At 33.2% G+C, this 13,994-nt stretch overlaps 2 protein-coding genes and 1 long non-coding RNA gene across 3 annotated transcripts; 2 read left to right on the top strand and 1 right to left on the bottom strand.

The window, feature by feature from the left end:
• The first annotated feature begins 3,787 nt into the window (after positions 1–3,787).
• Positions 3,788–5,731, top strand: LOC103873133 (SNF1-related protein kinase regulatory subunit gamma-1). The gene is made up of 6 exons (XM_009151563.3): positions 3,788–3,992; positions 4,154–4,326; positions 4,420–4,569; positions 4,652–4,927; positions 5,002–5,165; positions 5,241–5,731. The coding sequence occupies exons 1-6, from the start codon at positions 3,788–3,790 to the stop codon at positions 5,539–5,541; spliced, it is 1,269 nt and encodes a 422-aa protein (XP_009149811.1). The 3' UTR covers positions 5,542–5,731.
• LOC103873134 lies at positions 5,642–9,751 on the bottom strand. Its single transcript, XR_004448485.1, has 2 exons — positions 6,267–9,751; positions 5,642–6,173 (listed from the first exon to the last, which is right to left on the bottom strand). It is a non-coding gene; the product is annotated as an uncharacterized LOC103873134 (long non-coding RNA).
• Positions 9,752–10,517: 766 nt separating this feature from the next.
• LOC103873132 (zinc finger protein SHOOT GRAVITROPISM 5) lies at positions 10,518–11,228 on the top strand. The gene is made up of 2 exons (XM_009151562.3): positions 10,518–10,922; positions 11,001–11,228. Exons 1-2 carry the CDS (start codon positions 10,567–10,569, stop codon positions 11,128–11,130), a joined length of 486 nt encoding a protein of 161 aa, XP_009149810.1. The 5' UTR covers positions 10,518–10,566; the 3' UTR covers positions 11,131–11,228.
• The last annotated feature ends 2,766 nt before the right edge of the window (positions 11,229–13,994 follow it).

The following is a 13,994-nucleotide window of genomic DNA, read 5'->3' as shown; positions in this document are numbered from 1 at the left end:
AAATACAAAATAATTGTCGCAGACACAAAAAATGATAGAGATAAGCATTGACTCCAACAAACGGAGTCATGCTATTATGCCTTTCGCTATCACCACCAATACCAAAACAATCCCAGAGATTTCTCCACGTGTTACAAGCATTCAGTTTTCAACGACTCAGATCTTGAGTCCGCTTTACGGATACTATACACCTATTACAGACTAGCATACCCTTCACACTGACACAGTAACGCGAAACAAACTAACCAAAACAAGACTTGAAAACAAATTACATTGCACACCCACGAAATCTGTTTCCTTCCAAAACAAGACGGTCTCTTTATTATCTAACTGAAAAATTTGGATTATTTTGATAAAATTAGAAACATTAGGATCCTTTTCAAAAATATGAAAAATACAGGGGTCCATTTTTTTCTTCTGAAACTTTCTCCGCTGCGACTAGACTACGTGTCTCGATCCTAATCCCTTATATACTAAAGCACAAGTCACTTGGTGAATCAAATTTTGACAAGTGGAAAATATTTTTTTTTAGAAATAATTGATTGAAAATTTTTATATTTGATCCATAATTCCTAGCAGTTATATCCTAATATTTCTTTGAACAAAACTGATCCTCTACGTTCAAAGTTTCCGACCACGATTTTAGACTGTTTTTCTCTTTTACATAATTTTTTATTTAATAATTTATTTTCTGTTTTTTTTCCTTTTTCTATCTTCTCTAGCAAAACAATGGTTTTTCAGACTTAGAGATCACAAAGAAAATGCAAAACAAAAACTACAGACAAGACGTCCAAAAGATATGAAGTTCGGAACCAATGGCCAGGCATGTGTTCGAAAGCGCGATGGCCTTTTCTTTTACCTGTCGCAAGGTGTTCCTGACCAGGATAGATTCCGGAAGGGTGATGCCATCATGGATTCATCTATTACGTTAGATAACTGCAGACCAAACCTGATAGATTACGACAGTGGTAACGTCTATTACGTTTCTGCACTAAACCTGATAGATTGCAGACCAAACATCATGTATGCTTCTGCTACGTTTCTGCACCAAATTTTTCTTTTACTACTCTGTTCTGGATTAATACATACAGTCTATTTTCGACAAGATTTTAGATTGGTACGATGTAATTATGGGAAGTAATTGATGTACGTTAGTTTTAAAGATATTCGATTTTAGATCAATACAATATAGCTAACTTAGAATTTTTCTCTATGTATTGATTTACAGCCCCTGGAGTCAGGTTCTGAGAGATAGATGGAGCATTAGCAATATTATTCTTGTGGAAAACCCATAACTACACTTTCCCACAATAATATTCCAGTTGAATCAAATCATACGGTCTTAGCCTGACAAAGAAGGTGTCTCTGTTTTCTATTCTTTACTATTTTCTTTAATTTGTTGACTAATATTTCATTTTTTGAATCAATTATTTTTCATTATTCATTACTGTAGTTGAGTTCAAGGTTAAAAATATTGTTGAACTTATCAAGGAGCTTGCATTTCTGAATCCAAAGGTGAATTTACTAGACAATTCATTTTAATTTATAAAAGGCAAACTAAAGTTGTAAATTAATTTAGTTATCGTTTGCCTAAAGCAACAGCAAAAAAATTGACAAGTGCAGTAGCACAATTTTGGTGGAGTCCTGGGGGCAGTACACGAGGATTACATTGGAAATCATGGGACAAAGTATGTGTCAGTAAGGAAGATGGGGGAGTAGGTTTCAAGGATATCACTGATTTCAATACAGCTATGCTTGGTAAGCAGCTGTGGAGGCTAATAGAAAAGCCGAACACTTTATTTTCTCGAGTTTTCAAGGGTAGGTATTATAGGAACGCCTCACCTTTGGAACCGATTCGATCATACTCTCCGTCCTATGGCTGGAGGAGTATTGTATCTGCTATATCTCTGGTAAGCAAAGGACTAATCAAAAGGGTGGGGACAGGATCTTCTATATCTGTATGGAATGATCCTTGGATCCCAACCACTCGCCCGAGACCAGCCAATAAAAACCAACATAATTTGTACCCCGACCTCACATTGGATTCTCTTATTGATTCCACTACGCGACAATGGAATTCGCAGGTTATTCGGACTTTGGTAGACCCACAGGATGCAAAAATCATAGAGAGTATACCGCTGAGCAGAACCCAGATGGTAGATAGGGAAGGATGGCATTTTACAAATAATGGAAAATTTACGGTTAAATCAGGTTATCAAGTAGAGAGGATTTACCCGGATAGGGAAAAATTACCAGAATTAATTGGACCTACGGTTAATATGTTAAAGGCTTTTTGTTGGAAAATAAGATGCCCACCAAAAATAAAACATTTCCTTTGGCAATTAGTTTCAGGGTGTGTCGCGGTTAAGAAGAATTTGCAGGCGCGAGGGATCCAAGGAGATATATGTTGCGCACGATGTGGAGCGGATGAGGAGTCAATTAACCATGTGTTTTTTGAGTGTCCTCCAGCAATTCAGGTTTGGGCGATATCAAAGATACCAACAAATCCATCTATTTTCCCGACAAATTCCATATTTACAAATATGGATCACCTTTTCTGGAGAGTTGCTCCACCGATGGAGGATTATCACTTTGCTTGGATATTGTGGTACATTTGGAAAGGAAGAAATAATAAGGTTTTTAGTAATCTGGATATAGACCCTAGGGACACTCTTAAGCTGGCGGAAACGGAATCCACACTATGGGCAGAGGCACAGATTCTGAAGGACCAAACGGTGGGTACACAGGTTCAAGCATCTTTGCCGCCAATTTCTGGACGATGGTGTTTTACAGATGGTTCGTGGAAGAGGGGGATAGGCTCTCTGGTCAGGGTTGGTTCAGTACTTTATAAGGTTTTGAAGGTTTAATGGGAGCAAGGAATGTAAGGGCTTCTTTAACTCCCTTGCACGCAGAGATGGAGGCGCTTCTATGGGCTATGGAATGTATGAGGAATCTACGTCAATACCAGGTTACGTTTGCAACGGATTGTTCTCAATTGGTGAAGATGGTTTCGGAACCAGAAGAGTGGCCAGCTTTTGCAAGTTATCTGGAAGATATCAAGACTTTGAAAGAGAGTTTCACAAGATCAGAGATTATACATGTACCAAGAACGCAAAATACAAAGGCGGAGAACCTAGCACGCAGTGTCAGGAAACAAACGTCTTTCGTCGTTCACATGGATCAACATCTTCCGGCTTGGTTTACAGAGTCTATATGAGTCTGTAATGTTGGCGACAAAAAAAAATAAAAATAAATAAATTCAACTATCAAATAAGTAATGTGGGTAATTTTGTTTAAATGCATACTTTAAAAAAATTATGTTAGGTAAATTAACATAAAATGTCAATTTAAAACTATAAAAGTTTAAATAGTAAATTTATTAGATTCGTGGTATCTAAATTAGGTATTTGTTTTTCTGTACAAAATCATCTAATATTTTATTTCAAGTGTGTTTCGTATTTTGGTATATATTTTATTTATTTTTGAAAACTTCTACAAACATGTATCCATTTTATATGATTTCAAAATTATTATTGTATCCTTTCAACCGCTTTGTTTGGACGCATGTAAGTGCTACTGTTTATACAATATATTAAATAATATTCACTCGGAATAAAAATTCTGATGAAGATCAATAATTTTTAAGACAGTGAATTGACCTGTGCGTAGCACAGGTGGTAATACTAGTGGTTGTATAAAGCTTCTGACCGATAAAAAGAGAGCATATTTGGTTTCGTTTGGAGGATAAAGTGAGAACCTTTTTCACTGTGAGCTTGCCTTGGAGAAGATGGCGAGTGTGCCGGAGATAAAGATAGTGAGGAGCGAGAGCTTAGGGCATCGAAGTGAGGTGTCGAGCCCGGAAGCTAAGCTAGGGATGCGCGTGGAAGATCTCTGGGATGAGCAGAAGCCTCAGCTCAGCCCTGACGAGAAGCTCAACGCTTGCTTCGAGAGCATCCCTGTCTCTGCTTTCCCTCTCTCCTCTGACTCACAAGGTAATATGAGTTTGGAATCAATTCCGGTTTACTTCAGATACTTGTGTCAGTTCGGTTTAGATGCCTCTCTGGTTTTAGATAATTAGATGCAGTTGTTATCACAGTTTAACAGATGTTGATTCGGTTCTGGTGTCTCTTGTTGTGTTTTTTTATCTGTGTAGACATCGAGATAAGATCAGACACAAGTTTGGCTGAAGCTGTGGAGACACTATCAAAACTCAAGGTCTTGAGCGCTCCTGTGGTAGATGTTGACGCTCCTGAAGACGCCAGCTGGATTGATCGCTACATCGGTATTGTGGAGTTTCCAGGCATTGTAGTCTGGCTTTTGCACCAGGTCATTCTTCCTTCCAACCTTCTCTTTAGAACCTATCTATCTAGTGAGTCAACTAAAGTTGCTTTACTTTTCTACTTTGGAAAAAAAAAACAGTTGGACCCAACATCTCCAAGGAGCCCTGCTGTTGCAGGTTCTAATGGAACTTCTCATGATTTCACCGCCGATATCGGAGATGATTCAGCTGTAACTTCCGGAAACTTCTTTGAGGTCCTTACTTCTTCAGAGCTCTACAAGAACACCAAGGTGAAGCTTCTATCTTTATTAATTAAACCCACAAGCTTAACACTTTGTCCTGAAACGCTGTGGATATTATTCTCTCTGACAGGTTCGAGATATCTCTGGAACATTCAGATGGGCACCCTTCCTTGCTCTGCAGAAAGACAACTCCTTTTTAACCATGTTACTGCTTCTTTCCAAGTACAAAATGAAGAGCATCCCTGTGGTTGATTTAGGAGAAGCAAAGATCGAAAACATAATCACACAGTCAGGAGTTATCCATATGCTGGCAGAATGTGTGGGGCTTCACTGGTTTGAGGATTGGGGAGTCAAAACTCTCTCTGAAGTCGGTCTTCCCATTATGTCAAAAGATCATATCATTAAGGTCATCTTGTAATCTTTTACTTATAACTTTTCACTGAGATCTTTTTTTTTTGCTAACACCATTTCTGTTTTCAGATTTATGAGGATGAACCAGTTCTTCAGGCGTTCAAGCTTATGAGGAGAAAGAGAATCGGAGGCATACCTGTTATAGAAAGAAAAAGTGAGAAGCCAGTAGGCAACATTAGCCTTAGAGATGTTCACTTTCTCCTCACTGCACCAGAGATCTACCATGACTACAGGTTTTGATACTTAATATATACTCCTTCCGGTAGCATTGGTCAATCTTCAATGCTTTCTCTTGGATCTTTTCTTAGGTCAATCACAACGAAGAACTTCTTAGTAGCGGTTAGAGAGCATCTGGAGAAGCGTGGGGATACATCAGCACCTATACTGAGTGGTGTCATTGCTTGCACTAAGAACCATACGCTAAAGGAACTGATTTTGATGCTAGACGCTGAGAAGATCCATAGACTATATGTGGTGGATGATTCAGGTAACCTCGAAGGACTCATCACTCTCAGAGACATCATCGCAAGACTTGTGTATGAGCCACCTGGCTATTTTGGGGATTTCTTTGACGGTGTTATGCCTCTACCTCAAAACTACAGAGTCTAACAAATGGTCTCTTTCTTTGTGTAAGTTTGTCTTTGCTTCTCTGTCTGTTTGTGCCAAAAGTCTTGAATTTGTCTTATTAACGTTCAAATAGAAACAATAAAAGAGGAAAGAGCTAATCTTTGAGTGACTATGAAATACACTTTGGTACCTGGTCAGAGTAAGAATAAATACACTTTGATGTTGGTGGCCATGGCTACGAGCTTTATGTAGGTAACGTCTGAGACATGTAATCTCTTTTCCACAAAATAGATTTACCAGACTGCAACACGAAAACCAGTATGAAGCAAGTCCATGTGACTGTGATGATCTACCTGCATCGAGTTGGCTTGTCTTAACAGATCACTCACGGTTTCGATGTTTGATATCAAAACAACCGGTTAGCTGAAGCCATTAACAGTATAATTACATTAGTAGAGTGCCTTATTAAGATGATAAGATCCAAATTTGACAAATCAAGCTGAGTTGTTTGAAGTACATAAACCTGTATAATCTTGGTACACTGAATGCAAGTGAAAATTGTCACATAAAAGCTTCTGCCAAAGATTTGAAGAACACAAACAAACTTGAATAAACCATCCGAATACACACAAATCTTTTCCAATCTCTTTGCAGGTGAGAGAGTATTTGGTTCCCTATTAAACTATATAGTTGTTGCACAGAGTGTTCAAAAAGTTTTGATCCTTTTTAGCTCAAGCATGGAAACAATGTTCAAAGAGACTACTAACCTGTCGAGCCGCAGATGGATGGTTTGTGTGTAGTATAGCACTGACTTCAAACGTGACAAACATATCTAAAAAGAATTAAAAAAAAGAAACAGAAACATCATAACTAAGCAATGAAGCAAAACAAATAAGGATTTATAACATCTATATTTTGTATAATTTGAGATTTTTGTTTTGTCTTTTAATTACGGGTTTGCGGGGGGGGAATGTTCTTCACTTCTTCTAATCACCGGAACAAATGTAGCAAAGAGTAAAATTTACGCGCGTCCGGTTCAGATTGGCAATTAGTTCTATTGGTCCACATAAATTTTCGGTTCACTTTTTGTTATAATCTGTTCTGATTTACAATCCAAAAACACTATGGGCCTATATGTCCCCAATTTCTTAAGTGAACTTTCATTTTCTATGGTTTGTTTTGTCTAAGCTCTTTTTAGGGGTTTGGCAAAATCATTGCTGTAAAGGTTATAGGTTATAGGTTTTATAGTTTATAGGTTTTATAGTTTATGTATTTCTAAAGCAGATTCAAACTAATAATAAATAAATGAATCTATACATATACTTCATATGTTACTTTAGGTATTTATAAAAAAAACCCACATTGAATTTTTACAAGTTTTGAGCCTAAGAGTAGTTACTGTTGCATTTAAAAGCAACAGTCAAGAGTCTTCTTTTCAGTGTTCTAAAATGCGTTGGGCGTTCATTACGCGTTACATGACTGTATAGCGCGTAGTCGTATAGCGGACGTCTAAACGAGATATATACGGATATATATTTTTACCCGAAACGTAAATATAAGATTAATATATACATTATTTTTGAAAAAACTGAACATAAATATTTTTTAAATCCAATTTTATGTATAAATATATAGTTTAACATATATAAATAGTTTTAAATTATAAAAGTTAAATCCATTTTAAATATATAAAAGATGCTTAAAATCTGCCTAGACGTCCGCGTAGACCGAATAATGTCCGCCTAAATGCTATTATTCGCCCGGATTATATAAATCTGCATAAAACACTATATAACATAAAAACAATACGGTTGGCTACCGTATAGCGCTTAAAAACCGCCTAAACAGACACCTAGACCGTATTTTAGAACACTGCTTCTTTTTAAGTAAAAGAGATCTAGACTAGTGAACCTAGAAACATGGATAAATGAAAGAAAATAAACTTAGGCAAAGTGTTTAAGTTCTTTGAAAAACAGGTTAGCAAACTATTGGCTAATATAATACACCATTTTAAGTTAAATACATTTTGGATTTCGTGATTTTTAATTTTCACATTCCATCACTTTTATATGTTTTCTTTCGAAAAGAAATTGCACCTAAGTTACGTTAATCACAATAAATGAGTTCAGGAAAATATCTAAATAAAAAAGTAATGTCTATAATTATTGCTTGTAATATTAGAAGCAAAAGTTATATCATACATGAGAAATAAATAAAACAGACTAGTAACCAAAAACATAAAGGATACACTTTTTATCTTCTAAATAAAATTAGAGTACCATTTTTTTTTTTGACATCGAAAGGCCATTCTATTACTCAAGTTAAAGTGGACTGTGTAACCAGACCGGAATAGAACAACCAATAAAAAGTAATTTCTTATGGAAGGATCTCGCAGTTTTAGCTAAAAAGTCTGAAATCTGATTGCACGCTCTTGGTACATGAGTGATGCTGAAGTCCGTGAAGCATATTTGAAGCATTTCTATCCTCTCCAATTCTGTCGCAAAGCTTGGTCAAGCATGAGGTTCTTTTATCATTGCGATCAAGTCCTTACAGTCTGTCCCAAAGCTCTAACATGTCGAGTGTTGAAGTATATTCTCCATTGCCCATCACAGTGCTTCTAGTTCCGAATGCAGGGCCGATTCGGGTCGAGTGATATTTCTGGTCCCCATAAGCTGTATGTTCCCCCCACTGTTCATCCAAATTTATCCATATCTACTAAAGTGAGCAGTAGATGTCCAATATCCATCTAACAAGCAAATATTACCTAAGCTTAAGACTTGGGGTTCTTCAGTATTGTTTTTCTGTACCACTGGTTTTGACACTTCATTCGCATCAAACCAGGCTTAGCATTCACTTTCTGCATATCTAACCAGCTCTAATGGTTCTCTTTGTCTATCCTCCTGAAAAGTTTGTCATTCCTACTCTTCTAGATATACCATATTATCAGGATCTCTGTCTTGTTATGGCTCAATGATGTCGTTTTTCCTCCAGAATAGGTAATCCATGTTTGTGCAGACGCTTGATACTAGGAACAAATTTGGATTTGTTGGAGTTGATGATAAAGACCAAGCCAGCAGAACTGGTGGACATTCAAAGATGGCATGGACTACTGATTCTTTAGGTTTTCTGCATCTTAGACAGTTGTTATCACACCTCATATTGCGTTTTGATAAGTTCCTTGTTAATGCTACATGACCAGTTAACAATTGCTATAGTACCATTTTATGACAAGAATTTAAATGACTAAAATATTCCTACTTAGTATTGTAGTAAGTTTGTTAGCTTTTAGAACCCAATAACCCACGTGCATCTCCAATTATTACACAACCACATCCTCATTTTCATATCTTTATATAAAACGGATAGATGCTTATATATAATCGCAAAGTTACTAGTTATAATAACATTTGAAATGAGAAAGATGATGAAAAAGTGAAAAGGGTTTCTCATAAAAGCCTCTCATGCCTCAATAACGTGATCCGTTATATTCCATCTTCTCTGTCTTTTCTTCAACGGAGATTTTCTCTACAGCTAATAACTAGTCTTTTAATAGCTTCTACCTTTGTTTTGCCAAACTGAGGCCGTCTTCTATGGTTCACCCTATTTTTTAATAATTCTATAATAGAGTTATGATATATTTTAATGGTATTCTATTTTAAAGTAAAAAACTAGATCTCGACCCGCGCAACCGCGCGGGTGTTTATTTTCATTTATTTTTATATAAATATTTTATTTTTAATTTTACATTGGTATATATTAGTATAATATATATGAGTCTATCATTTTTAAAACATAATAATTTTATTGTATATAATTTTTTATTGAATTGGTTGTTTTCAGATCACGTTTTTGGCTTGGAAAAGATTGATAATTATTTAATTGTAGTAAACATATTATTTAGTTCCTATAATCTAGAAAGTAAGTTATTTAGATCTATAATAATGTAAGATTATAAATTAAATGTAACATGACTTTCTAGTAATAGGTCCATTAGGTCCATTTTTTAAAAAATCACACATGAGTCAAAGTTGTGACTTCTCTTTTAATATATAAGATACAATAATAAACAAAAAAATAACTTACTCTATATATAAAGTAAACTTATTTTTTACTCTATTATAATGTGAAAAATAGAGCACCATTTAAACATTTTTACTCTAAACTCTATTTTAAAGTGGAAAATAGAGTGAAATTAAAGATCGTATTTTTTCTCTGTAATTTCTACTAAAATAGTGTAATTATATTATTGAGTAAGTTTTACTCCAATAAATATCAGTAAAATAGATTAATGTTTATTAATTATCTTATATATTACGATAAGTATATATATATATATAAATGAATATTTTAAAATAATAATAGTGTATATATATCGATAGAAATAGTTTAATGGTTATTAATTATCTTAAATATCATGATAAATATATATATATATATATATATGAAATAAAATTTTAAATAATAATATTAATTAATTAAACTAATGATTTATTCTAAAATTATGGACAAGATGACAAGTAAGCAAATTATTAATTATCTTAAATATCATGATAAGTATATGTATGAAATAAAATTTTATATACGAATATTAATTAATTAACTAATGACTTGTACTAAAATTATGGACAAGATAACAAGTAAGCAAATTTACTTCTCAAATAATAGTATAGATTCTAGAGTTTTCACACTTATTAAGAAAACACGTAAATTTTTGACAATAAATACATTATTTTCGTGTTTAGCTATTTTTTATGATTTTTAACCAATCAAAGTTCAGTAAATACAATTAATGTTTTTGAAATTTATAATTTATCATTATTGCATACATTAAAAAGGTAAAATGGAAAATTTTAAAAACAATTTTCTTTTAAAACATGGATCCTTCTCAAACAGAAAAAAGTATATGACACGAAAATAAAGCACCAAGGATATAACAGTCATTTCAAGTAGATATATATGTGCACAGACACGAAGCAGCTTACATATAAAGTGATTGGTAATGCCACCCCCTACTTATTGAAAACTGCAGCCTTTTTTTAGCTCCCAACAAAAAACAAAACCAAAAAAATGGCTGAACAACAGCAGCAACATGATCATCACAAAGAGCTTCAGCTTTTACCTTCTCCACTGTCGACGGAATCTCCGGTAAGGACACTCGTCCCAACAATGACAACAACCGATCACCACCATTCCTCATCCATGATCCACCACGATCTCGACCTCAAACTCTCCATCAGCCTCAGCACAATTCCAACGGCGACCGTGGAGCATGTAAGCGATGGCGGAGGAGGTGTGGAGGCTCTGAAGTGGCAGGCGGCGGAGCAGATAAGACTGGCGGCGATAGAGAAGGCTTACGCCGAGAGAGTCAGAGAGCTGACTCGCCGTGAGATGGAGATGGCTCAATCTGAGTTTGCTCGTGCAAGGTAACACACTTATACTGAGTAATTCCGGTTTGGTTTGGTTTTGTTCGGTTTGGTTAACGGATTTTGGATTGGGATCAGGGTGATGTGGCAGAAGGCGAGGGAGGAGGTTGAGAGAGCGGAGAGGTTGAAGGAGAGATCAATGACCAAGATCGATACGACTTGCTTGGAGATCACTTGCCACTCTTGCAGTCAGCGTTTTAGGCCTTAATCTTTTTACGTATTTAATTTCTTTTTGTTTTCTTGAAATCTAAGGAAAACAAATGATATGTTCAAATAAGAAATTAATTATTTCCCCGGCAATTTTACATTGAAAATTGTTGAAATTTAAAATTCATTGATCAACAAAAGACCTCGTTTTACAGATGTATCAAAAAACTATAAGTCGGTAAAATATGAATCTAACACTTCTCGAAGATGAGAAAAATCTGAAGTCTATGAAACCACATTCTCAGCATGATTTCCCATCGACGAAGAAATTTGTACCCAAATGATAGAATCTTGATCTTCATCGCCTTCTCAATTAGCCTCGAGAACTGGTCATGTGTGTTCCAAACTCCGTTGTGCCATCTTAGATAGTATCAGACACAATTCAATTACATGGGGATTTGATGGACTGCAGTTCAATTAGTTACCGTGTGTACATTAATCATGTCAATTCCGTAACATTAGCTATTTGGAGTATTAAACTCGAATTATGTCGCTAATTAACCATTAAATAGAACAAAAGCTAATTAGTGTGATCAGCTAGTTAAGTGCTTGATATTAGAGTAACAAGAGATAGAGTGAACAATAAACAATTATTGCACCATACAAATAAAGGAACGTGGAAAATAGAAGAATGAACAATTTGCATGTGATCTGAATATAATTATTGGATGACCTCCATCTGGTTCATTTTATTTATTCCAATCACTTTTGAAACTACTGTTCCTTTAAATGAAAACTGATGGTTATTTTTCTTTTAGGCAAATAATCATAAACATAAGTACACACATATATATATATATCTATCTGTGTGTGTGTGTAAAGATATATATGCATGGAGATGATGGGTATAATTATTGCATCACCATGCTCATTTCATCTACTTTTAATTTCCGACGTTCGATTTAAATATTATTGTTATAGTATCCTGTTATGTGATATTATAGGGCTGTTAAATATGGTAAAACTGAATCGTACCGAACCGAACCGAACCGAAATAGATAATATGGTTTGGTTTTGGTATATACCATATAAACTGAATGGATATAATTTTATAAAAACTGTAGAATTTAGATATGGTTTGGTATATAACCGATTAAACTGAATAAACCGAACAAAACCGATTAAAAGTAGAAACATGTAAATATGTATCTATTTTATAACAATACATGAAAATCTATTTGTTAATAAGTTAAATTTGTGTTAATAACTATTACCATAATTTTATAGTAATAAAAAACTTTAATTTGTAAAACACTTGAACTATAACTAAATAACAATACATCGTAATTCAGTCATCTTATTTTCTAAGTCTTTTTTGATCTTTTTGCTTTATTTTAGTCTTCACTAAATTAATATGAAGATTATAAATTTGATGGACAATAACTAATGGTAAATTTTCAATTGAAAAATCATGGCTTTAATGAACACTAAATATGGAAGAGTGGAAAAAGTTTTCTTTCATGTTTCTGTTTTGTTTCATATTTTTATTTTCAAAATTTGAAGCTTTGATTTTAGTTATAGATTTGATTATCTTATTTGATGGTAGAAGCATTTTTACTTTTTTGTTCATTTATTTGGACATGTAATATATTTTTAAAAAATGACAGTGTTGACAATAGGACTCTAAAATTCATATAATATGATCTCAAACAAAGTAATTATGTTTTTTGGTATAAAACCGAATAAACCGAAAGCCGACGGTATATAAACCGAACCGAACAGAAGTAAATATGAATTTTGAATGGTAGTTATATTTTACTAACCGAAATACCGAAAACCGAAAAAAACCGAACCGAAACCGAACCGATATCCGGATTGAACACCCCTATGTGATAACATAAAATTTCATGGAAATTAAAATGATTTGGATTAGTTAAAATAATACCCTAAATTCATGCATTCATTTTCTGTTTTTGCAAAAAAAAAAAAGATATAAATTTCATACATATATAATGTAATGAGATACCTTGATCTGTACTGTCCGATCCAGGATTCCAGTATTTATGTACAAAAATATTGAAACACTTGTACTAGCTACATAGATTATATAATGGATTATATTAATTCAAAAAACCATAAGATTCTCAAATAAATATAACTAATTAGCAACTATACGCTAGTAAAATCTAGTCGATCGGTCATATTATATATATATACTAGGTTAAGACCCGCGCCTTGCGCGGGATGAACATTATATATAAAATAATTTTTATATATTATATGTTTATAACATATTATGAAATAATAAATAGATATTGAATAATTAAAAATTCATTATCTATTACTTATATAATTAAATTGGTGCGAACATATAATATATAAATTTAACTAAATTTAAATGATAGTAACATATATATGGCATATTTTAATATTAATATTTATTAGATGATGCTTTTTGCTCATATTTTTTTTTTATCATTTGTATCTGTTATAGCAAAAAATCTAAATTAGTGATAACAAAATTTTCACTGTGAGATTTATGGTTTAAATAATTTATAATATTTTAAAAAATTAAGTTCTCAATATTTTTTCAAATTTTTTATCAAAATGTTCAAAGTAAATTTCAAAATTAAGATATTTATGTATTTTTATATGGCATATAGTTTAATTTAAAATGATACATATATTTATATATCTTTTATTTTTGATACTTATTAAATGAGACTTTCAACTTATATTATTTTTTAATTATTTGTATCATGTCATAACTACAAAATTTTTAAATGATAGATCACAAAATTTGAATGTGAATTTATACTCGTTTTTAAAAATTCAAAATATAATATATAAATAATTTTTTTAATTTTTATTATATGGTTATTATGATTGTTTAATTTATTTTAATAGCTTAAAATTAAACAAATA

This window comes from Brassica rapa, chromosome A06 (genome assembly GCF_000309985.2).
Source record: "Brassica rapa cultivar Chiifu-401-42 chromosome A06, CAAS_Brap_v3.01, whole genome shotgun sequence".
NCBI lineage: Eukaryota > Viridiplantae > Streptophyta > Magnoliopsida > Brassicales > Brassicaceae > Brassica > Brassica rapa.
The sequence above is the reverse complement of the archived record's forward strand: the minus strand, read 5'-3'. Positions and strand labels throughout refer to the sequence as shown.

Bases quoted from the DNA above. Each gene is read 5' to 3' on its own strand.
- LOC103873133 (XM_009151563.3), top strand. From the start codon at position 3,788: ATGGCGAGTGTGCCGGAGATAAAGATAGTGAGGAGCGAGAGCTTAGGG. The intron at 4,570-4,651 runs GTGAAGCTTCTA...TCTCTCTGACAG, and splicing joins AGCTCTACAAGAACACCAAG to GTTCGAGATATCTCTGGAAC. The intron at 5,166-5,240 runs GTTTTGATACTT...ATCTTTTCTTAG, and splicing joins GAGATCTACCATGACTACAG to GTCAATCACAACGAAGAACT.
- LOC103873132 (XM_009151562.3), top strand. From the start codon at position 10,567: ATGGCTGAACAACAGCAGCAACATGATCATCACAAAGAGCTTCAGCTT. The intron at 10,923-11,000 runs GTAACACACTTA...GATTGGGATCAG, and splicing joins TCTGAGTTTGCTCGTGCAAG to GGTGATGTGGCAGAAGGCGA.